Here is a 27,064-nt window from a genome sequence, read left to right on the forward strand (position 1 = left end):
AATTCTTATTAAATGCATGTTGATTCTCTTCAAAAAAATAAGACACTTTCAATTAGCATACTTGTTTATTTTTGCGTTGCTCATGATGTGTGTATTTTAATCAGCTTTAAAATTCATGGAACGAAATTTCAATTTCATAGCACTTTTTATTGCACCTTTACTTCTGGTTGTTCAGGATTTCTCTAGGACTTCCCATGTGTATATTAGCAATGTACTGCAGGGTTCGTTCCAAGGCATCTCCCAAAAAAAATTCTCTATATTCCATTGGCCAATTTATCCGAGAATTTTGGTAAGGATTTCTAGCAAGATCATACTTCTATGATATTTTAAAAAAATTGATAAAAAATTGATTTACAAGTTCTTAAAAAGAGAAACTCAAAAATTATCCAGATCGTCTTAAGAATTTGCAAAAAGATTTTTGCGGGATTTTCACTAGAATTGTTTTAATTAGTTTCATCCTAAAGTATCTAGAATACTCCACGGATTCTTTTGAAACATACCTAAGAGTAGTCTTAAACATATCTGAAATAATATCATGGACATTTATTAAGGATATTTTTGCAGATATTGTTTGAAATATTGTCAAACAATTGTTGAAGAAATTCTGAAGGAGTTTCCGGAGAAACCAGTGAAAAAAATCTTGATAGATATCTAAGGATTCGTAAAAAAAAAATACATGAGAATCACTGAAACAGATTTTAGAAAAAATCATTGTAGGAATCCTTGAATACCTTTGATGAATAATATTTAAATGAATTACTAAAATGTTTTGACAAATCTCTGCAAGAGTTTATAGAAGAAACTCTGGAAGAATCCTTGCAGGAGTTCTCAGATTAATATCTAAAGAAATCAATGGAGTATTTTCAATGTAATTCGGAGAGGGATAGCTAAAGATAGAGTAAGTTGTGCAAAAATCTTATAGAAGCGATTCTGTATTTTTCAACTCACATGGTTTTTTTTTTAATTTAGGGATTTTAAAATTGCCAATAATTTAAAATTGTCTTCCAAATGTCTTCGCAAATTCTGAAAAGTCTTCCAAAAATCTACCGTCTTCCAAATGTCTTCCACACTACTCAAATGTCTTCCAATGGAAGACATGTCTTCCAACCTGGCATCCCTGGTTACTACAACCGGTAGTTGGAACCAATGTCATATATATCAGGTCCGGTTCATAGTATGTGTTCGCTTGTATTAGTCACGAAAAAGATGTAAACCATCATGATGACCACCACCATCATGACGATAAGCCTGCCAAAAATTGTGTTCGCAGCTTGCCTAACATGCCGTCAACTTCGGTAACTTTGTGAACTTTCGGCTCGCCGAAGTTGGCATTCCACAACTACCACTTCAAAACAAAAGTTATTATTAATACTAATTTGACGTTCGATCGCACCTCTCAATACCCCACATCGAGTTGAAACGGTTGAAACGTACGGCGGAGCTACCACCAATACGCTAGATTCACAATCGTAGATTTTGCATTCCAAATTTAACGACGTAAACAACATAAACGGAGAGCGATCAGAGGTCCGAAACGATGTCGAGTTTTTGCACGAAATGAATTTCGATTGTTCGATTGACACTTAGAAGTAATGAAGTGAATTCTAATAACACTTCCCAGAAATGTTGTGTTGAATTGATATTGAGTCACTTTATCGCACTGCGTTGATGGAAGCAAATAAATTCTCGCGTTCAGTATCATAAGGGCGTAACTGCAGCGATCGATTTCTCTTCGTCGATTTTCTCTTTGGCTAATCTCTCGTCCAAGCGACTGTTTTCAACTGCTATTTTTGATTCAGTACAAAGTACTCATTGCCCTTCGTCATGTCGCAGCGTGGAATATTACGAAAATCGATTGAATTTTGTGTACTGATCCAAAGAGAAAATCGACCAAGAGAAATCGATCACTGCAGATACGCCTGTATGATACTAAACGCGAGAATTATCAAAACAGAACGAAATTTTCAAAAAAAAAAAAAAAAAATGAAGTATCGCTGAAACTACCCCACTCTGCCATAATATTATCAGCTGCCGATTGCGGACGTTTTCGACCTTACGATTGAAGAATCATACTAATTCTCGCATAATTTGTGATCTCGCCTTAAAAGCCATTGGTAACCAATTGGATTCCAATTTTATGTCATTGATCGCTAGTTTTCCATAAAACTTAAGGGTGGTCCTTTCTGTTTTCTCAAATTGGTGGACCCCTCGTACGCCAGCTAGCTTGCGAAAAAGCCCATTTTTCGATAAATCTTGGGTATTTCTTCACGGGATATGTCTCATATTTCGCTTGGAACACATAGCATACTTAGTGGCATCGTATAGAGAATAGATATAGCTTTCATTTAAACTCGAAAAAAATTTGGCGGCCATTTTGAATTTTGTTAGAAAAATCGTTTTTTCATCATTAGCGCACCGCTAGTTTTGAATTCTGAGATTACCATCAGAAAGCTGAGGAAAAATTGCGTAAAATAGGCTACAAAAACTAGGTGAGCAACTGTATTTACCCTATGATATGAACGATTTTTTAAATCATGTTCTACTATTTTGACGTATTTGGCGAGTGCAATCAATGCAAACATCATTTTTTTGTACTACAAAGAAACAAGTTTTCAATCGTTGGTGAATTGTTTGAGACAGATGATGAATAGGAGTATTATTTTGAGTGAAAAAATCTGGCGGCATCTTGGATTTTGACGCCATCTTGTTTTTAAGTAGTAGAATGAGTTTTCATCTTGATAGCACTCAACATGTTAAATTTTAATGCTACCGTTACACTTATTCTTCTTCTTGTTCTTCTTTTTCCTGACGTTACGTCCCTACTGGAACAGAGCCAGCCCCTCAGCTTAACTAGCTTTGAAAACAAAATATCAAATATGATTTTTAAGGACATATCCCCATGAGTACCAAAATGGCCTCTAACATGGCACCTTACTTCCCCCTTCGCTTTCCGCTCCCTCCTCCCACACTTCTCACAGTGTTTTGGAGAGCGATCACAAAAAATGATTATTTGAAGTTACTAACCTTATTGTAGAGTGGTGGTTTCTTAATGGAATGCTTTCACATAATATGTTTTTCACATATCACCAGTTTTTGAGTGCAAATACGTAGTTATTGCTGTGATTTGTGTTGTAAAATACCACGCACTTCCGAATCACTTCTTATCCATGCACTGAGATATTGTTTGCTGGCTTTTCGGTGCCCGTTCTAAAACTCACTTTTAATCGTATTTCTACTCATCGTAGCAATTCAAAAATCTAATGCGATACTTGAAACACTTTGATTATTCACGCACGATGCTCCTGGGAGCAATAAATCACTTCCCGCATAGAAAAATCCAATTTCTCTTATAGTCAAAACCACAAATATCTTTCAACTGAAAAGGTTAGTGTATTACGAACAGTAATTATGTTGTAAAACAATAAGGAACCCAAAGCTTTAGACTGTAAAGAACAGTTTGAGTAATCAATATCAAGTGGTGACAATATATTCAATAGCTCAGATATTGTTGAACAATATGGGGATGTGAATCTGTGGAAAATAGTGAAAACATTTATGCAATGTTTGTGGAATGGTTTTTGTGTTTATTAAGCGAACATCACTTACACACGTGTATTTAACTATAAATTACTGTTTTTTAACAGTTTGGCAAACTGTTGAACGCATTGGTATTTGTAGAAAAATGTTCATCAATTTGTCAGGAACGCTTAAAATTTGACACACATGCTATTTAGCTGTTACGCAATTATTAATTGAACGTTATTCCATGATTTCACACATTTCAACAAAAAAAAATGTGGAACATCGAGATTTTTATGATGTTCGTATGCTTGTTCCTTATGTTTTAAATCAGATGAGTAAAATACCATATATTTTTCGAAAGCCGAGTCAAATTTACTAAGCTACTGTGTAAATTGTTTTAAGCGTGTATTTCTGTTTTTGTTTTGCTAACAGAAACTGAAGTGAAAGACAAATCGTCGTCAATCCAGCGATCTGCACGAATTTTCACAATCTGGGATTGATTGCAATCCATTGGTGAGTATCTCATGCATTAATATTTGCTATATATTCTTAGAATTTCTGTTTTGTTTTACCCCCACAGCAGTCATTTTCTTAGACGAAGCGCCGGAATGGAAGTTCCGACAAGTTCCCGGGCAGCTGAAAACGAACATTTATGCTCCAATGTTTGCAAGGCCCAGACCCAAGACAGAACCAGGGAAAGGAGCTGAATCAGATGAATCCGATGTTTTCATCGGTGTTTTCGAATGCTAATATCCATGAGGATGGCGATTCAGTAGCATGTTAGCGGTTATAAGTATTTATAATAGTGACATTTAGTGGAAAAGATTTTAGAGGTAGCGCATGAGAAGGGTTCATTCACAAATTTCATATTGTCGAAAATTAATGGGATTTAGGGAGGCAGTGATACCGGAAATGAAACGCGGAACACGCGAATTTACAAACAATAACTCGGTATTTATTCAGGCGAACTTCTCGCAACAACGATTGAATGGAAACTGTACTTTTTAAGAAAAAGGCGCGCACACTTTTGCGCTCGTGTTTGGATGACAGCTCATCGCTTAGTGGGTTCGGCCCGTTTGGTCGAACGAACAGGGTTCGGATATTGCCTATCCTAACAAAAATGACCGTTTTCGACATTTACCCACCCCCACGTAACGCTTTTTGTATAACTATTCTACGAATTTTGTATGGCCTGTAACATTTTGAGGATACCCACCCACCTCCTTCCCCATTATGAAATTTGTGAACAGGCCTCAAAATCAAATTATTTCACTTCCTCAGTTATTCAAGTCATGGACGAATAAAATGTGTATGCCATAGGAAAATAATAAAAAATAAAACGAAATTTGCAGTACTATTTTTTCCGATTCATTGCTTATAATTTAAACATAAAGAAACAGTACCATTTGTGGTAAAAATACCATATCACACTGTAAACATACTATTACATATACATTATTTTGTTTCATTCAAACTTTATAGTTGCACTATTCTGAAACGGTTTCCTTTACAGTCAATTGATCAAAAAATGGATAGTATATGGACAATTGGGCAAATTGTAACGGAAAAAAATTGTTCGAGAAAATCGGCGTTTTTGAATGGTTACATAACTTAACCGCCTATTCCCCATACTGTACTTTGTCTAATAACCATTCACAAAACTGTTAAAACTATTCATGATACGGTAGGCTTATTGTTATTTTAGGCGTTATATGAAATTATTTAGATATTGTTATAAATGGTTGGGGAGAGTTTCGGATACAGTACAAATATGATTCATTTTTATGCGGGTTATATTAGTCAATTTGTGCTCGAAAACAGCACCGGAACGCGAATTCACTGAGCCAACATTGTTTATGATTCGGATGCGCCGCTCTCAATGATTGGAAGAGATGCCAGTTTTTATGTTTGCAATTAGAATGGTTTGGATATTCATACACTTGCTACAACCACGTATTTTACAATTTCATAATACTCAAAAGGTGTACAATGTCACAAGTGTTGCAAAACATTTTTATGCAAAAACAATATACGACGCAATTTAACAGCAAAAATTAATATAAGATATTATACAGTACAATTGACTGTAGAATTCAAATGCATACTGATGGCAACTTTCTCCGTCTGTGAGAAGCGAGAGAAGAGAGGAGAAAACTGCCAAAAATAGTAAACAACACACGCATGGTGTGAAAAATGCTTATAATTTTGGTCAAAAAACATGTTTTCACTACCAAATGAAATAAATTGTGATTTTGAGTTTTTTTTAAGTTTATGAATTCATATCGACAATAATACCTGTGTATGAAACGTGTGCAAGTAACACTACCTACATAATTTTGTTGGTGGAGGTATACATAAAACATGATGATTTATTTTTGGCCGACGCACTTAACATTGTGCTCCGCCTTGTTGGGTGGCTCGAGAGGGTGCTTTAGCGGGTGGCTCGAGTGGGTGGCAACATTATGTTTACGTGCTCAATGAACCTTCACCTTAACGCTTATTTGCTACCTGAATGATTCTTCTGCATATATTCGAGTTGAAAATAGCATTATTTCTTTCATTTATTTGGTCTAAAACCATTGATAGAAATGAACAATCTGTTGAACAGCTGAGATAAGATAAGAAAAATAGAATCTGATTGTTTTCTTAACGGAGGCCTCATAATTTAACATGATGAGCACTGAGATGGTAAGAAATCATTCAACTGCTAAAAACCAAGATGGCGTCGAAATCCAAGATGGCCGTCAGGTTTAACAACCTCGAAATAATACACCTGCGTTTCGGCATTACGTCCACATTAACACATAACCTGCTTCTCATCTTTCAATCTCGCTATTATTCACATGCATGTTGGGCGGTACTTAAAACGATACTTTATGGCTCAGAAAATCAAGGATGTTTTTTTGCTTCAAAATTTAAATTTCTTTTCTGAATTAATGCACTTTTGTCAATGTTTTACGTTAAAACTACAGATATTACCACAAGACTTACTAATGCCCCGACGCGCAATCTATAAACTTCATTCAATGAACAACAATGCATATGGTAAAAAAAAGTTTGTTCAATACATTCAATGTTTTTGGACGGTTTTCATTTATTGAATTTATTTATTCATTATTACTGAATTCAAAGATATGTCGAAGAATTATTCTGTTGTCAGAAATCGCATTATAAAAGAAAATTCCTATTTAATAACCTGAATGAATGAATTTTTCACCTCGATAGCACTCAGCATGTTGAAATTAGAGGTTATCAATAAAAAAAGGTCACGTATACTCTTCTTCTTTTTATTATTAATTTTCCTGACGTTACGTCCCTACTGGAACCAAGCCTGAAGCTCAGCTTTATTGGTCGTAAAGCTGAGTATCTGGCTCGGTTCCAGTAGGGACGTAACGTCAGGAAAATTAATAATAAAAAGAAGAAGAGTATACGTGACCTTTTTTTATTGATAACCTCTAATTTCAACATGCTGAGTGCTATCGAGGTGAAAAATTCATTCTTCTACCTAAAATCAAAATGGCGTCAAATCCAAGATGGCCGCCAGATTTTTTCACTCAAAACATTATTCTCATTCTTCACTCGACTCGAATAAAACACCAAAGGTTGAAAACTTGTTTCTTTGTAGTACAAAAAATGATTTTTGTATTGATTGCACTACCCATATACGTCAAAATCGTATAACATGATTTAGAAAATCGTTCATTTGATAGGGTAAATACAATTGCTCACCTAGTTTCTGTAGCCTATCTTACGCAATTTTTCCTCAGCTTTCTGATGGTGATCTCAGAATTCAAAACTAGCGGTGCGCTAATGGTGAAAAAACGATTTTTCTAACAAAATTCTAGATGGCGACCAAATTCAAAATGGCCACCAAATTTTTTTCGAGTTCAAATGAAAGCTATATCCTTTCTCTTAACGATGCCACTAAGTTTGCTATGTGTTCCAAGAGAAATATGAGACATATCCCGTGAAGAAACACCCAAGATTTATCGAAAAATGGGCTTTTTCGCAAACTGTTCAGCTATCTGGCGTACGAGGGATCCACCAATTTGAGAAAACAGAAAGGACCACCCTTAAGTTTTATCGAGAACTAGCGATCAGTGACATAAAATTGGAATTCTAACGATGGGTGCCGATGGCGGCCTGGTTTCAGCGAGAATTGCTCTGATAGTTTTCATCCTGGTCCATTCTTTTGCTTAGAAACAAGGAGCTACGCACTCGGTTACCAATGGCTTTTAGGGCTAGATCACAGGTTATGCCAGAACTGAGCCCAAAACTTGAAGATAATGCCTTACCAGGCCGTCTCGTTATAGAAGCCATCAGTAAAATAGCTTTTTCTCCTTAAGGTGAAGCGGCGTGTAACTTAAAGAATCATTAGAATCATCATTGATGTAACAGTAGTAGTGTCGCCTTTCCATGTATATTTTCAAAACAAACAAACAAAAAATATAACATTTGTGCATATTTTTATGTAAATACTTGGAAAATTTAGTAGATTGACGAGTATTGGAAATCACAATCAACTGTTCAATAGTACATATCAAAAGAAAACATTACAATTTAATGAAAAGCAACGGAATTTCTCTGTTTTTTATTGAATTTATCGCATATTTTTGTTATGCATCGGTATGGTTTATGTTTGCAAGGGATGACGGTGTTGCCAGGTGATTGGTGACAGATTTTTCTAGCAATTGTTATATGCTTGTTTTCGGAACATTTGCTGCCTATTATAAAAACTTATCATTTTGCAAATAGTTTTTCCATCACAAGATCACCGATTTAATGAAGTTTTAATGATTTTAGTGATCAATCCACGTTAAATGCTATGATTTTACAGATAGCAACTCTGACATCACTGCGCTCAACGATCGCGATGATTGTGCACACACGATAGACGCGTCCCGACGCATCCCGACGCATCGCACTGTGGAGCTTTTCAATTATTTTGGGTGGTCCAAATTGATAAACACAATACAAAAAATACAACTCCAAACTCGTAAACTTTTAGTTTTGCTAAACATAATTTATTTACACGTACAACCTAATAACGAATAATTTTAAATCAAACATAGATTTGAACCAATGGTTTCGTTCCTTTCTTTATGGAATACTATTTTATCACAACAGCGTGCTTCCCAGTAAATGTGCGTTCCCTTAGCTTGGTACCCATTCCACGTTTCGTTCTGCAAGTACCAGTGTAGTCAATTGAGCGGCTCGAAATGCATCCTACACTTTTTTGGTGTATCCATACGAATTGGCAACTAAAATAGAGTATCGAAAAGAGCTTTGAAGCGATTGTTTTAAGGGTAGTATTCACAATCTCACCTTCGTAATCTTTTTGGTACAATGTGAAGAGTTCGCCGACCAATCGTCCTTCATATTCTTCAACGTCCAGAGTACCACCATAGCGTGGCCACATGCAAACTGGATCGACGAACGAGGCCAGCGATTTCCAGTCCTTGCCGTGGAAATAAATCTGTCGAAATATTAACACATTTGTTTAAGTCGAACTTCGCCAAATCCCCATCCACCATACTCTCTTTCGCAGCTTCTCCGAGAGGAACGGCTTGAAGATCGTAAACAGCATGTTGAACAGATAGGAATTGTTCACGATGTGGATCGCCTTCAGCCGGATGGCCGTACATTCCTGGACCCACTCGACGGCCATGGCCGCAAAGCGGGGCGTGAACTGGAGAATCTGCGACAGCGAGAGCCCGTCCATGTCCAAGATGACGATGGCGCCGTTCAGCTGCGTACGGGGTTCGGTCATACCGGCCTCCAGGGCGACCTGCATGGCCCGGAACAGATCGTTCAGGGACACTTTGGATGGTTTCCATTTTCCTGGAATGGGGATTAGAATTTGTTACATCATACTATGGATCTCTTTTTAAGCCTTGAAATCCGAACATCATATCGAAGTACCCTCTAGCCCAGGCTATTTGGTCTACCAAATAAACGCTGTACGATGTAATAGATTTCAAGGCCTTTTCCAAGAACACTTCCAATTGTCGGAACGTGCTGATCGACGCTGACTGTCAACCACTGTAATTCGATATCGATGGCCTATCATTTTACGCAAATCGATCGAATTCTAACATCCGGAACTAGCAATCAGCGTTTCCCCATTCCGCTGAACGATGGAAGGTTCGCCACTTGCTCCAATCCGATCCAAGCAAACAGGTCTTTTGTACGGTCGAATGGAAAGACACGCAAACGCATCGTGCAACCGTTTTTTCCCATATGAGACGACGAACAAGATTCAATACTTACGGCCTACTTGCATCACCAGAATGCGGCAACCGTTTTGATCGCGCAGTGGCTGAAAGTGCAACAGATCCTCGTTGTACACGTGCTGGACCGTCGATGGTAGCAGCTCTTCGCACGCGTCGGGGTGTTTCAGTCTGAACCGATAGTAGCGTTGAATCTGGGTGAAATATAGATGGAACAAATAAGGGCAAATGTACCATTAGTGATCCAATTGGGGATATGGAAGTCCAAATCGCAATTTGGAGTCACGCGTCTTTCACTCTTTTCAGCTAGAATTTTCCTTAGTCCGGTTTTAATTATAAAGTTGTGGGTTGCTTTCCGGATAGTTAGAATTTTGTTTACAGTTTGTTTGATACATATCAAGACAAACTACCTCCACTAAGGGGGCGTTTACCCTATTCTGTCGTAATTACGTCGCACTGGGTCCGAGATTCGCCTATGCTAAAAGCAATTGACGCGGAACCGAATGGAGGTTAATGAGTGACAATTCTAGGTGGACTGTGAACCTGGACACGTCACGCCTCCGTTCAACTTTTGGGGAAGGGGGGTTGACTCACCAGGGCAAACGCACTCGCCGGGTAGAATTTGCACGGTCGAAGGAACTTCATCAGATACGAGTCGTCGTCGATGGGGACGTACAGGGATTTTTCCTCTGAAAGAAACAAAGCAGATGGAAACGTGTGTTAGTCGTTATGATGATGTTAACATGCAGACGACATGGTTGAGTGGCGTCAAGTAGTTTGATGAATTTATCGTACAGGCTGATGAGGTGCTTTGTTTACAAGGCCAAAGATCAGAATCATCTATAAAGTTGGGCGGAATCGAGCATTGAGTGTTTGTTTGTATGAGAGTCATTCCGCCTATTGCAAAGATCATAACGAATGTCGTCACAAATTACGAAAAATAGGCCTTCTGTTACCATGTGACTGAGCAAAGTAATACTGAAGGTGTCTGGGTTCAATTCTGGGTCGGTCCAGGATCTTATCGTAATGGTAATTTCTTTGACTTCCATGGGCATAGAGTATGACCGTGTCTACTACACACGATTTACGAATGCGAAAAATGGCAACTTTGGCTAAGAAAGATCTCAGTTATTAATTGTGAAAGCGCTTATAGAAAACAAGCTGAGAAGCAGGCTCTGTCCCAGTTGGGACGAGACGTCAGAAAGAAGAAGAAGTACACGTTCTTCTTGGTTATACAGCTACCTGATAATTGAGCCCTCACTGGATTAAAACATTTAGGTTCTGTGTAGGAAACCAGTTCGAAACATTTAGGACGCTCGATTTATATGCTGAAGGGATCTTTCTGTAAAACCAAAACTGTTCCATAATGTAAAATTTAAAAAAAAAAATAAAAGGGAATGATGTTCTTAAAAAATATGTTTTAGCTTTTACGCTAGCATGCCATAATATTTGAATCACCTCTTTCTGACGTTTCTTGCCTATATTATAATCTTTTTTATGGCAGAAGAAAAGCAAGCTTCGTGATGCTGAAAATTGATTTCTAATCGTCAGAAGTCTTCATTTTTGGTTTTGAAAATATGTTTCTTATTCAATAGTTAAACTTTTCTTCTGTTTTTGTAGGTCAGGGGAAAGCGTTTAAAATCATCAATTAGGAGAACATTATTATGAAGATTCTTCATGGTTTTACGAGCTGGACTAAAAACAAGATGTTGAAATGTTTTCTTCAACGAGACCATCTACTGCGAAATGGGTTTTTTCATTGTCATCGAACAACCTCGTGCCTTAGCAATTAGTTTAGATGGCATTATATGTTTAAAAGGTTCCGTGCGTATTTTACCAGACAATAGAGATAGAAAAACGCCCAAGTTGCAATCATGGCTATTAACGGTCAAGTTGTTTCTTGTGATCTACATCGGTTTTCTACTGGTGTTCGAACTAAGCCATGCTGTGAGATAAATTTAAATCTTTTTCTCTCCCACTTTTAAGTATATTTTGATTGTTCGAAAATAATAAAAACAATAATACCAAATTATTTTCAAAGACTGGCCTTCTCTTGATAATTCAATATACCATGCTTATTCTACGAGTCGGGTGAGGTGAAATGTGGTGTCGAATGAAGTAACAAAAGTGAGCGAGCAAACTATTTGGTAAAAAATAGTTGTCTCACGTTTCTCGAGTGGCGTCCGGTGAGAATTGTCGACTGGAGTGAAGTGACTCGCCGTGTAAACCGTGTAAAGAATTGTCACCTCGCTGTACGAGATCGACAATTCTCACCTCACTAGAGTTTCTAATTTTCCCGGGATTCGACTTCCCGGGAAACGGGAAATAAAATTGCCATTTCCCGGGAAATCCCGGGATCCCGGGAAATTTTCAAAACCTTGAAAATAAAGCAAGTTTGATAGAAGTTTTTTTTTAAGTTTATAACATTGAGTAAAAGTCCATGTGGAGCTTATTCCTGAAATTCAAATAACACTTACCAACATTGAATCAATACTTTCAAGCACTAGATTAAAAACCTACATCCATGAAAACTTTATAAACGTACTCAATTTATCATAAAAATCCCTCGAAAAATCCTTTGTTTAGTAATAATCTGATAATCATTTTTAGAAAAACAAATCGTCAAAAATATATACATTTTATCAACAACTATTTGATTTCGGAAAACAACAAATCAACATCGAAATAAAACTAGGGATCAAGTGAGGTTATAACTTATAATGAACTTTTTCTTGGCATTACATTCTCATTGGGATAGAGCCTACATTTCGGTTTAGTGTTCAATTAGCTTTTCCACAGTTATTAGCTGAGAGCTTTCGTTTCCAACGTTGCCATTTTCGCATTCGTTGATCGTGTGGCAGGTACGATGAATACGATTATACTATATGCCCAGGGTAGTCAAGGTAATTTCTATTAGCAAAAGATCCTGGACCGACCGGGAATCGAACCCATACATCTTTAGTATGGCTTTGCTTTGAAACCGCTGACTTTAACCTCTCGGCTAACGAAGGTCCCTGATTTGAATGATATGAAAAATAAATTGTGCGAAGGTTTTTGTTTGAAAATAGATGGTTAATCCTTTTTTTTTTAATAGAACTACCCGGGAAATACGGGAATCCCGGGAAACAGAAAATCGATTCCCGGGAAACGGGAATCCCGGGAAATCTCAATTCCCGGGAAATGTTCCCGGGATTGGAAACTCTACACCTCACGTCAGTCGTAGAATAAACCCATGCAACTCGTCTCGACTCACACGATTTGCAGAATGACACCGAGGTTGATAAAGTCTATTATAATCACCCCTATTCTTTTTTACGTTCGAATGCTCTTTCGATCGAAAACCGTGTTGCATTCCCGTTTACGCCAGCAAAATCAAATGAGCGGTTCCACGCCGTTTCGCAAACCCGATTATTTTTGTACTTTTTGAATCGTTTGAAAATTTGCATACAGATTCTTTATGACCAAAAATGCCGTTATGCACTTTCAGACCTCCATTTTGAACCTCGCCTTATTTTTGAGAAGGGCGTATCGGAAAATGCATGGCAAATCTTTAAAAAACTGTAACTCGAAAACGGTTTGTCCGATCGATTTGAGATCTTCTACAAAGTTGTAGGTATTGTTTAGGACTATATGGAGAAAAATATGCACGGTAAAAAAAAGTTATAGATTATTTTTTATTTCAAAAACAAAATTTTAAAATCGATTTTCTCCAGAAACGCAGTTTCGATTTTTTTTATTTTTGGGTATGTTTTAGGGGACAACTTATGTGATTTATTGCACAATGTTTCAAAATGGAGGAATTATGGACAAAAAAGTTATGATTTTTTAAAAAATTACAGATTTTGAAAAAAAATCGAAATAGAGGGGAACAATAATTTTTCATGTGATAATTTGAAAGTACAGAAAAATTGCAATCGAAAAGTACTTAAGTAAATTTTTTCTAGGTTGCATCAATTTCGAGATATACTCATATATATAAAATTTTCAAATAAAAAAAGAAAAATAGGCCCCTTTCAAGCATATTTCGTGTTTCTCCATTCCAGAAAAAAAATATTTTGGTTGAGTGAATCATAGCTAAATCGTTTATCGTTTGATCAAAACATTTATGCTTAAATATGGAAAAAAGAGTGCACGGTAAAACATATAAACGATGTTTTCAAATGAAAATGTGAAGCTAATAGTTCTTAAAAACCGCAAAATTGATGTTTTTAATTTTTGGATATATTTTGCGGTTGTTGTAGGTATTGTTTAGGACTATTTGGAAAAAAATATGCACGGTAAAAAATAATGACAGATTTTTTTAATAAAAAAAAAATAAAATCGATTTTCTATGAAAATGCATCTGTGATTTTTATTATTTTTGGACATGTTCTAGGGGACAACTAATGTGATTAATTGCACAATGTTTCATTATGGAAGAATTTTTGACAAAAAAGTTATAATTTTATAAAATATTAGAAATTTTGAAAATAATCGAAATAAAGGAAAACAATATTTTTTATGTGTTTATTTGATAGTACAGAAAATGCATTGGAAGAGTACTTAAGTAAAATTTTTCTAGGTTGCATCAATTTCGAGATATACTCATACTTATATAAAATTTTCAAATAAAAAAAGAAAAAATAGGCCTTTTTCAAACATATTTCGTGTTTCTCCATTCCGGAAAATTTTATTTTGATTTGAACAACACAAACCAAGTCAAGTCAAGTACACAACACTGAAGACGGCTTTACAGTTGAGGTTGAAATACGCGTATCTGTCGAAGGATTCAATAGTAGAATTAAAAGGAACAGTACGTATGTACTATTCACGAAAATGTTAATTTGATAATCCATAGTTTAAAGAAATATAATTTACTGCATGATTTAAATTTTTTTACTGATAGTTTCTTATGTGAAACAAAAACAGTGGATTGCACGTTACGTTGTTGTGAAAAATGTTCAGATTCTACTACCTTTGAACTAAGCTTGTTATCAGAAATCGAAGAGAATGGCATTGACGAATTACAATTTGAACAGTGGGTCACAACCGACAGGTGTGATATTGAAACTTTTTTAAAGCAGCCTGATAAATTTGTATCATATTTTACTCGTAAAATACCTCATGATTTCATAAAAAAAGAGCAGCTACATTTTTAAATAACATAAAAAACAATTTGATAGAAGGTAAATTTGTGGTAATTTGTGATTTTTCGGAAAACTACACATTTATTCTTTAAGATGAAGTTCAAAGCCATCATTGGAATGCTCAGCAAGCTACTTTGCATCCGTTTGTAATATATTATCGTCAAGATGGCAAAGTCAATAATTTAAGTTTTGTTGTAATTTCAGAAGATTTGCGCCACGATTCTGTATCTGTCAACTTATTCACATCCAAAATGATAGATTTTTTGCGATTGGGTCACAAATTAACTGTCAACAAGATATATTTTATGTCTGACGGAGCTGCATCACAGTATAAAAATAGGAAGAACTTTTCAACTCTTTGGCAATTTAAAATCAAAGATGATATAGAAGTTGAATGGCATTTTTTTGCAACATCACATGGAAAAGGGCCATGCGATGCCATAAGAGGGACACTAAAACGTATGGCTACCAGAGCCAGTCTTGCCAAAGAACGTGAACAAAAATGCTAAGGAACTATATGATTGGGCTCAAAATCGGAAAGAAGAGCAGCTGACACAAATCTTCTTTTGTTGTTCAACTACTGAGGAATATGATATCATTGCACAAGAACTTAACCAACTATTTTCAAATGCAAAAACAGTTCAAGGCACTCAGAAATATCACTCGTTTATCCCTATCTCTGAAACACAAATTGAAGTTAGACAATTTTCGAGCTGAGAAGATAACAAGAAAGTAGTTGATATAATTAAGAAATAAACTTGCGGTATATATATATATATAAAAAAAGAACAAAAAAAAAAAAAATACAAACTCCTTCTCCATGGTTGTACGATTTTGCCGCGATGAGAGGGCTTTATCCATTAGCCGGGCTTAGCCCTGGGGACCAAAGATACACCGTTGTGATAGAATCACCTTTTTAATGCCACGTTTAGATTTACCGTGTATATTTCGGAAGTGATGCATCTCAGCTAAATTTTACTAGAGTATTTTTCGATAGAAATTTTTCATACCGTCAAACGGGGCTTCTTTTGACATTATTTTCACACACCTCAACTTTGGGGATTTTTAACTCTAAGAATTATGGATAGATTTCGATAGTTTTTGCATATATTTAAATTGTATATGTATGTATGTAACAAATGTGCAAAATATAAAGCAAATCCAGCAAGAAATAAAAAAAAAATGCTTGAATAGTGAAAAATATGTGTCCTTCAAAACAAAAAAGGGGCTACTTTGGACACTTTTAAAAAGCAATATGATTTGACAATCAAATGGTTGTTTTCGCATAAAATTTCAACTGGTTCTGTAGATTATCGTCTATCATGATGTTCTTAGGCGTTTTTCGTTGATAAACATAACTAAGAACATTATAAAGCACGAAAAAATACACGTACCAATATAACACTTTCCAGCAGAACATGCTATTCATAGTTTTGGATTTCCTGTATGAAATTTCAAGTTTACTTACTGTTAAATGAAACTGTCAGCTACGAGTGCTTGATTGTTTAAGTGAATATAAAGAAATGCTGTAACTACCAAGTACTACGACGATTTTTAAGGTTTGATTAACAATAATTACCATTCGTTCTGTTTTTTAATGATATATGAATGATATGTAGAAGAATCTCTCTAATTCCTGTAACTTAAAGTAATTTTTATTTGAAGTGAAATGCATGAAGTACAAGGATAATTCTTCGTAAACAATTATAAATTTCACTTTTGTTAAACGTATGTTGGTTTTCAATAGTTTTGAGGTAGCGATTGAGAGTAGTTTATGTTTAGCAGATGTAGGGTGGAATTGCATTGTTTTGCGGACTTATGTAAAATATGACCGATTTGTTTTTTTTAAGGAATATGTCGTGAGTTTACTATTTATACGTATTAAAATCTATGTGTTTTATGGTTATTAACTTTTCTGAATACTTGAGTTACTTTTTTTTTGTGTTGTAAAATATACAAATCAACACTTTAAAACAAAATAAAAGTCGTGAAATTCAGACCTTTGATCTATTATTTGTGTAAAACAATTATTTTTAACATAAAATAATCACAAATTTCTATAGAACATGATGATTTGATAGTTTTGTGATGTTCCCAACAACTTTCCACGCTATGTGAAAAATTCAAACAATGTTTACATACCAAATGTTTTGTGCCTTGTGAATATGTGTTCGGAATTCTTTGATATATTTTCTTGTTTATCCTGTTATTGATGATGTTGTTCCAAAAAAAAGTAGTCCTGATTGTAGAGCATATATTGGTTAATAAAAGTGCTGAAGACACAAAATGGCTTTGAATAATATTTATGCTGCAAATAAATCTAAAACGTGAGTGTCCAAAGTAGCCCCGTTTGACGGTATTTAAAAATACATAGTTATTTTTCTGTACTCAAAAAACGCACCAAAAATGTCGTTTAACATAAATTCATTTTATTTATTTTTTTTGAATAATTTATTTTTTATCCAAAAATTTTCCGTTTTGAGGCATTGTGCAAGAAATTACAAACAATATGCTGCAAAACATATCCAAAAATTGATGTTTTTTACATTTTTGCGGTTTTTAAGAACAATGAACTTCAAATTTTCATTTGAAAATATCGTTTACATTTTTTTTACCGTGCATACTTTTTTAAATACTTTAGTATATAGGTTTTGATCAAACAATAAACAATTCAGCTACGATTCATTCAATCAAAATAAAATATTTCTGGAATGGAGAAACACCAAATATGTTTGAAAAGGGCCTATTTTACTATTTTTATTTGAAAATTTTATATAAATATGAGTATATCTCGAAATTGATGCAACCTAGAAAAAATTTACCTAAGTACTTTTCGATTGCAATTTTTCTGTACTTTAAAATAATCACATAAAAAATATTGTTTTCCTCTATTTCGATTTTTTTTCGAAATCTGTAATTTTTTTAAAAATCATAACTTTTTTGTCCATAATTCCTCCATTTTGAAACATGGTGCAATAAATCACATAAGTTGTCCCCTAAAACATATCCAAAAATAAAAAAAATCAAAACTGCGTTTCTGGAGAAAATCGATTTTAAAATTTTGTTTTTGAAATAAAAAATAATCTGTAACTTTTTTTTACCGTGCATATTTTTCTCCATATAGTCCTAAGCAATACCTACAACTTTGTAGAAGATCTCAAATCGATCGGACAAACCGTTTTCGAGTTACAGTTTTTTAAAGATTTGCTGTGCATTTTCCGATACGCCCTTCTCAAAAATAAGGCGAGGTTCAAAATGGCGGTCTGAAGGTGCAAAATGGCATTTTTGGTCATAAAGAATCTGTATGCAAATTTTCAGGCGATTCAAAAAATACAAAAATTAAATTTAAAAAAAAATTCGTCATGTTCGGTGGAATTGCTCAAATGGGCAATGGATTCGAACGTATAGGATTCGATCGTAAGTTGTATCCGCCGTAAACAAGAATAAGGGTGGAAGTTTAGATTGAGCAACCTACCATGTACGGTTGATGAAGTACCGTAAAACGGGGTAACTTTGATAATGCGGGTAACTTTGATAGTGCGAGACCCACAACATATTAAACGAAATAACGAAGTTTCTGTCAATCAGTTAAGAAAAACGAATGCAAAAGTAAAGAGTATTAGTATTGAACTTCATGTCAAAGCTATTTTCGTTGGAATCAAGTGCATTTGAGGATTTATATGCAAATATTAAAAATTTACAAGATATTAGTATATTTGCAACGTTCACAAACAATCTGTTCTACGATCACTATTTGATAAAGTCATAATAAGTTCATCACTTATGGCAGCCTAGTTATAGTAGAACATGAATGCGGTTTCAAATCTCTTAGCGAAAACCATTTTTACAAACTGGGACCATTGTTGTAATCTAAGTCAGAAATTTCCATATAGCATTAAACGCCTAGAGGTATGCAACACCCTATAAATGTTCTGTAATTCATTCAATTTTGTTCGATTTATACTCCATTATCAAAGTTAACCCAAAACAAAATCGATTATATGAAAAATAATATATCCATTCAGAATAAATCTTTTGACAAAAGCATTCGATAGCTAGGATGTCAGTAGTTGTTTTAAAAATATAAATTGTAATTCTTTGCATGCATAAATATTGAAGTTTTCTCCGAAAAAACTTTCAAAGTTACCCCGTTTTACGGTACGTGCATCTAGATGTTAATTTATTTTTAAACATTTTTGTGCTTATTCGGCGCGGCGTGTGAGTCGAGACGAGTCGCTCTCACCGCGAGTGGCGTGAGATGACTAATGTTAATCAAATGGAAGCGAGTCGACAATTGTCACCTCATTCGACTCGTCTCACCTCACTCGCCGCGCAGAATAAGCATGATTTTGAAAAGCATTTCAAATTTTTGCTGGTCCCAAAGTTCACGAAAAGTTTACGAACGGCTGCCCAACCATAATTTAAGGTCTTCATCGTGTCCACTGTATTTTTTCTCATTCTGTGGTTTTAAGTTGCTCTCTATGTTTTCCTAGAAATAAATGCCATTAATTACTAAAAAGAAAGTAGTTTGAAGATCTAAAACTGAAGCTTTTTTCACCACCATAATATGAAGAAACAAATGTGAACAATGAAAACTTTTGACAGTTCAATTAACAATTTTAAATAACAGCTCACTAAGACCAAGCTATAAAACTTGCAGACAAGAAATGTCAAATTCAATTCACTCCCCATAAGCTACACAGTTAAAAATAATGAAGATTACACGTCATGTATACTTCATTTATGCAATGTAAACAGGACGTCATGTAAATATAAGTCTGAAATCATGTAAAAATGTGTTATATGTCATGTAATCACACAGACTCCTGCTGAATTACATGGCATATAATTGAAGTTTACATGACATATCATGTAAATATCCATGATATTCCACGCTCCAATTATGTGCATTATATGTCTCAGAAATTTACACGTTTCGTTCCAACTGTGTACAGGCGGTGAATCGATTTTGACAATTCTTGCCTACAGCTTTTATGGTAGGGTTTTAGTAGTGATTTCAGATTTGTTGAACTATCAACAATTTTCACTGCATTCATTGACGGCTACCATTTCTACCTGCTACCAGCTTTTTTAATATTTATCGGTAATTTAATTCTTATATCACCATCTTGAGTACCGTAGGATCAAAAGTATATACCTGTATGAGAAAAATTGCTACACCAAACCCACGAAATTGTGATCAAACTTCAAAGAAATACATTTGATGGCTTGGCTGTTCTTTATTTTCGGTTTCAACTAAAAAAAGGTGGGCCAGTTAAAATTGTATAATCCATGCAAATAGTCTGTGGGGTGATTTGGGATGTTCATTGATTTTTCCTAGTCAAGGTATGTCAAGGTCAAGGTCGTTTTGATAAATATATCGTATATTCATTGTCATGAATCTATCGCATCATGCTATGTTCCGCAGACTGTTTTTTTGAAAATCCTCCAAATTTTCAGTAATTTTAGTGGTTTGCATAGTTCTCCACAGCTTCTCGGGCCAAATATAAAATCCCAACAACACTTGAATTTATATTCTTCAACCTAAATAATTAGAGCTTTAGTATAAAATAGGAAATTTGAAGTTTATCGATATCCATTTTCTAAAGTTAGCACTGCAAATTTATAATATTACTTTGTCAAAAAGAAAAAAAAATATTTAAAAAGCTTAAAAATATAGAGTAGGCAAGAAATGTCATAAAGGGGTGATTCAAAGTCTATAGCAATCCAGCATAAAAAGCTAGATTCATATACCTACCCTTTGAAATTAGTTCAAAACGTGATTTTCGGCATAAGCGATCCAACATTTTATGCTATGCGTCCTCGAGTGTTCAACATTATAAGAATGTTTTCAAAATTTACTACTTATTCAGGTTCATTCAATATTGTTTGAAATATACTTTGTTCCCTATAATCATGCGATATTAATTGTTAATAGTCGTGATTGTTCGTAGCATGGAATTTAGCAACAGGAGTTTTCTGGTACCTGGGGTCTGTTCAAGACTATTACTGAGTATTCATCATAATCCGAACTTAAATCTAAGTGAATGATCTGTTGACATTCGTGTGGTCTGTAGCTTAAAATTTATTCACCATTACTCTTTCATGATTGTGATTTATTTGGTGAAGAAGCAGACTATAATATTAATCATCACTAAGTATGTTAATTAAAACGTCTACATCGTTCCTTTATTGTTACAATAAGGTAACTCGAAATCAAAATCTTGGGATAGGCTACATGAAAATTTGATCATTTCTTAAGACGCAGAGTATATGATTAATACAAAAACTTTAGCTTGTTAACATTCAACCACTAGCTCATGAGCTTCGGATATGTTGCAGAACAAATGAAGACCAGGCATTTCAGAGTTCGCTCTCATATAATTTTTAACCAGGATCGAAGCAAGCGAAAAAAAAAACATCACATCTGAATCAGTCCATGATCGGCAATGTTTCGCAAGTTGTAACCTGAGAGAAAGAAGCCAGCTGACTGACAGCTGGCTTGTTTACTTCGATTTTATGATTTCCTCTTGTCATGTTTGGGTTTTGCACAATGGTTCGGAAAACACAAATTGGGTCAAAACCATTTTCATATCTCATTTCCTTTGGAAAAGATTTTAAAAATATAAGATTCTGATAGCAATTTGAGTCCAATCAACAATGTTTAATTATTCAACAATTTTATATGGAAGAGCATAGGATAATAACCTGAATTTTCAATCACATCCACTTTTAGTTAGTTTTAGGCAAAACTTTGCACTCTGACCAACCAATTTGCGGTTTTCAGTGACAGTTGATGATAGGTTCGCGACGACTTTTGGGAGCTCGAAATCAAAGCCAGCTTTCCCCTGTCTCTCAGGTTCTAACAAGCTTGATGCATAAGAGCAGCGAACGCGAGCCCCAAAGAGAGAGTTATGATAAAACCCGTTTTTCTCGCATATTTACCATTGGGAGTGGATGTTTTATTTTACTCACATGATAAACAGTTCCCGAAAAGCCTATAGCAATACTCCTCTCCAGGTTTGGAGGTTGATTAGACGGATTCTATGCATTATTATCTTCCTCCGATCTCATCAGAGCTGTTGCAGAAGATGATGAAAAGACTCATGATGTGTTGTGGATCATGATTATTACAGAGAGTGATTAGTGGGAGATACTCTCAATTCTCTCCGAATTGAATCCCTGATGAAGACATTTGTATTAAAACATTGAATTCAGAGAATCAAAATTTCGGCTTGTGTAATTGTATCATTAGGGTCGATATATTCCCATAAATGTGGACTTTCAAACGTTTGGTTGCCCAAAGACCGCATGTGGCTTACAAGATTTATAAATATCGGAATAGTTCCGCAAAATATGCTAATGAGATTTATAAATGTAATATGTCAATCACCTAAAAGTAATGAGGATAGTTATAGTGAATTTGGATTTTGTGAATTGTGGCTGATTAAAAAAAAAACAATTCTTAGAATTTCACATGTGTGTATGGAAGTGGCGAACTCGCCTACTTATAATAACGCAAATAATGATAATGTTTGTATGTATAATTTTTAAATTCTCAGGATCTCGTTAGCAATCCCGGAAGTCCACTGTAAGAACACAGAAAGTCCTTAAGGAAACTTCAGGATCTCACACACTTTTAAATTCATTTACACGGAGCATGTGTTAAAGTTACACAGTTTTGTGTAAGAGTTACATCTCTATATTTGCATCCCTTTTTTCCCCATTTTTTTTCACATGTTTGTGTTTTATAAACGATTTTAAGGTATCCCAAAAAAAACAGCAATAAATTCCTTAACCCTCTCTTTCCCATGGTAGCACAGCACCGAATTGATACGATTAGCTCAATAATGATTGGAATAAATTTATGAGCTCATTTGTCTCATCAGACATTGAAATAAATGACCTTAATGGTCCAACCATTGAAAAACAAAAAAAAATGTTCAAGCACTTTTTTAGAAACGTCATTTTGACAATTAAATTGTCGTACAAAACTGTGGGAAAAAGGGGTTAAATCCCGCGAAGAATGCTCAGGATTTCGCTGCATACTCCGTTAGGAAACTTTGAGTGACTGCTAAGAATCCCTTAGTATCCTAAATCCTTAAGTTATAGACTATAGAAATTCTTAGGATTCCGTAGAGATTCTTAGTTTCTTAAAGCATTCTACAGGGATTCTTAGAATTTTGAGGAGTTCCTCAGGATTTGGAAGGGATTTTTTGGTTCCTAAAGAACTAAATCACACATTCTTAGGATTTCAAAAGCATTATCAGGATACCGTAAGGAATAGGGCCATTAAGCCCTGCCCCAATTTTGGTACCAAACGCTTAAGTTTAGGCCAGAAATACTTTACTGTTTACTTCAATGTTTTTCGTTGGTTGAGTCGAAAAAATATTATTATTGTAAATTTTGCACCTTATCGAACGCGACGATTTGTAATCGTCGCTGGTGAAACCGTCGCCAAAATCGTCGCCAGCCAACCAGCCGCTGCGAATTTGACGTTTCACCAGTCTTACCAACATAACGGCACATCACCTGCTTTGATTTGTTTGCTGGCGACGATTTGTATGGTCTGTTTGAAAGTTGGCGGCGCGTTTCATTGACCATGAAACAGACAATATTTTCGTTTTTTAGATTTTGTCAGCTCTGGTTTTGAATTAAATTTTAGGTGTATTTTGTTTTCCGTGTCTCCTCCGAAATGTCAGATAGAATCAACCCTTGTGTCAAAAAGGCGTTTTTGTCGACAAAGTGAAAGGAAAGGCAAACATGTTCAAAAGTGTCAAGGTTCATATTTAGATTCATTTTAAAAATTAAAATACAAATAGGATATAGCCGTTATTTGAGCGGGAAAAATTGCCAAGTAGTAGGGTAGAAGCACCGGTGTTGACCATACGCCAGTCGTAGCCATAGTAGATACACCGTTTTACATAGCCAATCAGCATGTTGTGTTTAGTAGTTCAGCTCAGTAGACCACATTCACATGATAAAGCTACAAGCTACAAAAATTAAGAAAATTAATTCATTTTCCTTACAATTTTAGCTCTCTCACACCTAATTTGGCCAGGGTTCTCCTAATTTGGCCACTTGCATAAAAAAAACAATGTGATTCTGGTAGCCTATATTGACGAACGAGATTTCCAAAGCGAATGTACTGAAAGCTTGCATTTGACGTATTTGCAGTATATATTGGGCTTTCCATATATTTTGATTTAAAATACATTTTTTTCTTAGGTTGGCCAAAACCAGTGCTTCTACCCTAGCAATAACACGCTCTATCGCCTTATTAAGTAAAAAAAATAAGATTTTATTCTAAATTTCAGAACCCTATTCTAAGATTTCTCAGGATTCTGAAGGCTTTCTCAGGATTTCAAAGGCATCCAGAAGGATTCTTAGCATTTCAAAAAAAATTTCCAGAGTTCCGAAGGCTTTCTCAGGATTCCGAAGGCACTATCACGAAACCAAAGCAGTGGATTTTTTTGTTGCGACATTTGACCAGAAATAATCAACATAGCCCTCTGACAGGAATTCAAACACTTATTTCACCATTTTCGAATTAATTTGAAAAATCTTCGATGCATTTTCAAGCGATGCACCTAGATATTATTGATTGACTTAATCATCAAATTACAAGAGAAAATTCCATAGAAATTCCTGAAGAACTCTAGAAATCTCGAATATATTCTTGGTTTTGATTGCGTATTGCCTATCATCAGTAAGTTTTTCTTGAGACATTTCACCAGACTAACCAGTTAACTGTCAAAATATGAAGCAACCTATCGGGCCTTAATTGTATATATTTGCACTTCGAAATGGTGTGCGAGATTCGACTGTGATAATGAGAAATTTGGGGTGAGTCTAAATGGGTGTAAAAGTCGCATTAGTTCAGTATTGACAGAATCACACTCAATTCTCAATCAAAGAGCTCTCTCGCGAGCGCAAACTCATTTGAGATTTGCTTCGAAAATCTTATGCTTGAGTTATCATAAGAATCATTCCTTTGTGTGTAAACTGTGGAGATACGAAACAATAAAACAATTATGTGAGCCAACTCATCCATGATTATTTTACTGTTGAGCTACGTGATTGACAACTCACACATGACAAATTTCAATCGTGAGTTTTGAGAATTTGATTTTGTGGGCTGTGGGCTTCGTGGCCTTGCGGTTAGCGGCATCAGTCGTCTAGGCGTGTTGTGCCACGGGGTGTGGGTTCGATTCCCGCTCCAGTCGGTGAAAACTTTTCGTCAAATGAAAAATTCATCGATGGGCTACTGGGTGTTTCGTGTTGTCCTTTGCCTAATGTTAGTGATCGTTCAGTCTGTGCAGCCTATGTGCTGAAGACGGTGTAAAATGCGTCTTCTTTAGAATTTGATTTTCTCACAAAACTGCAATAGTTTAAAGAAACAAACTTTAGGAGTATCTTTGATGAAAACTCCGGAGAAATTGTACACGATTGCCCAAAGAAATTTTTGGACCATTCATTGAGAGAATTCCCGGAAGAATACAGTTAAAAATCGTCAAGCTGGACCAAAATATGTGGAAATTTTCATTTTCGAGGAACCGTGGATAACAATCGTAATTGTGCTTGCTTAGCGGAATTTGGGGCAAGTGTGCCACTTTAAGCAAATTGTTCTCTAACTTACCCTTAAGCTTATAAAATCCACCAATTTAGTCTCGTGATGTTAGTTGCATTACTACTGTGCCATTTAAAAAGTAAATAACTTCAAAAAGTATTAGTTTTTAAGCTGCTCAAATATCATCCAAAATAACTTATTATTCGACACTGTGGGGCAAGTGTGCCATCCATATGGGGCAAGACGGCCACCAAATGAACATCGCATATAATTCTATTTGTAATGGAATTTTCTTTATTTCCTATTCAGCCATTCCATGAAAAGCCGATCTAGTGGGTCTCCGAATTCCGTGCAAATTTGCTATTTTGTTCCTTATCCGAAATAAGGATACACGTATTTTTGGATTTTTTGATTAGGGTGACCATTTCCGAAATAGAGTGACCAGAAAAATCGCGATTTTGCAAATTTTTTATTTAAAAAAATTATAACTTTTGAACCGTTCGATAGATTTTCAATCTTTTTGGACGAAATGAAGGCTAAAGATTTTGACTTTTCGGGAAAAATATAAAATTCCACAAAAAATGTGTTTTTTTCCATGAAAAAACTCAATAGTTTCCGTTTTTTCGTGTTTTTAAGGCCTCGGGTCCAAAGGGCTATTGCTGCTCTCATTTTTTTCTTAAAAGTTCAGCAAATTTTACGTAAACTGTCAAATTTTCAGCGATGTATGTTTTTTAGTTTTTGAGATATATTTTTTTGAAAATAAAAAATCAGTCATTTTTCATCGGCACACACTGTAGATCTACGCGCCAATTCTACCAAGCAGTTTGGTTCAGCTGAAGTTTGTTAAGTATTTTTTTGATATTATTTTCATTTTTTTTTCTATTTTAAAGTATAATAATACTTTAATATTACTTGTTGAGTTTCCGTCATGAAAACTGATGATGGAGAGGGGTCAAAAGAAAACGTTGTACTTAATGATTCCCCCTCATCGAATAAATCCTTTCGAGTAAAAGTTTATCCGTCTAGTTTTCCTGGACCTTTTGTAGTTTACTTTCGTAAGAAAGAGAAACCAATCAACGTTTTATTGATCTCTTCTGAGATATACAAATTATATACGTCCGTTAAAGAAATTAAAAAAATTTCTCTGGACAAATTGCGTGTAGTTTTTGGATCAAGAGATGATGCTAACGCTCTTCTTGAATCCAAATTATTTTTTTATTCCTATCGCGTTTATGCTCCTTCTAATGCATGCTAAATTAATGGAATTATATATGATGAATCTTTGGATTGTGAAGATATTAAAATTCATGGTTCAGGCGTTTTTAAGAACAAATCCATTTCTCCTGTTAAGGTTTTGGATTGTGTTCGTTTATCGAAATTATTCTTTGCTGGTAATGATTCAAAATATATGCATTCAAATTGTATAAAAATAACGTTCTCCGGTTCAGTTCTTCCGGATTACGTTATGATTGATAATGTAAAATTTCGCGTGAGACTTTATTATCCAAAGCTCATGCATTGCGATAAATGTCTTCTTTTTGGACACACTTCAAAGTTTTGTTCAAACAAACAGAAGTGTTCTAAGTGTGGAGAACCTCATCAGTCATCCGAATGTA

The 27,064-nt window shown here is 35.0% G+C and overlaps 1 protein-coding gene across 1 annotated transcript in view; it reads right to left on the reverse strand.

Annotated features, from left to right (window-relative positions):
* Positions 1-8,519: 8,519 nt before the first annotated feature.
* The window catches only part of LOC5569819 (alpha-tocopherol transfer protein-like), a 60,904-nt gene continuing 42,359 nt past the window's right edge, over positions 8,520-27,064 (reverse strand). Inside the window, exons 3-7 of the mRNA XM_021847992.1 lie at positions 10,347-10,441; positions 9,793-9,946; positions 9,059-9,363; positions 8,848-8,998; positions 8,520-8,783 (exon numbers count right to left, since the gene is read on the reverse strand). Of these exons, the coding sequence (XP_021703684.1) occupies positions 8,749-8,783; positions 8,848-8,998; positions 9,059-9,363; positions 9,793-9,946; positions 10,347-10,441 (740 nt within the window). The 3' untranslated portion in view covers positions 8,520-8,748. The remainder of the gene's footprint in view (positions 8,784-8,847; positions 8,999-9,058; positions 9,364-9,792; positions 9,947-10,346; positions 10,442-27,064) is intronic.

Source organism: Aedes aegypti, chromosome 2, assembly GCF_002204515.2.
Source record: "Aedes aegypti strain LVP_AGWG chromosome 2, AaegL5.0 Primary Assembly, whole genome shotgun sequence".
Classification (NCBI taxonomy): Eukaryota; Metazoa; Arthropoda; class Insecta; order Diptera; family Culicidae; genus Aedes; species Aedes aegypti.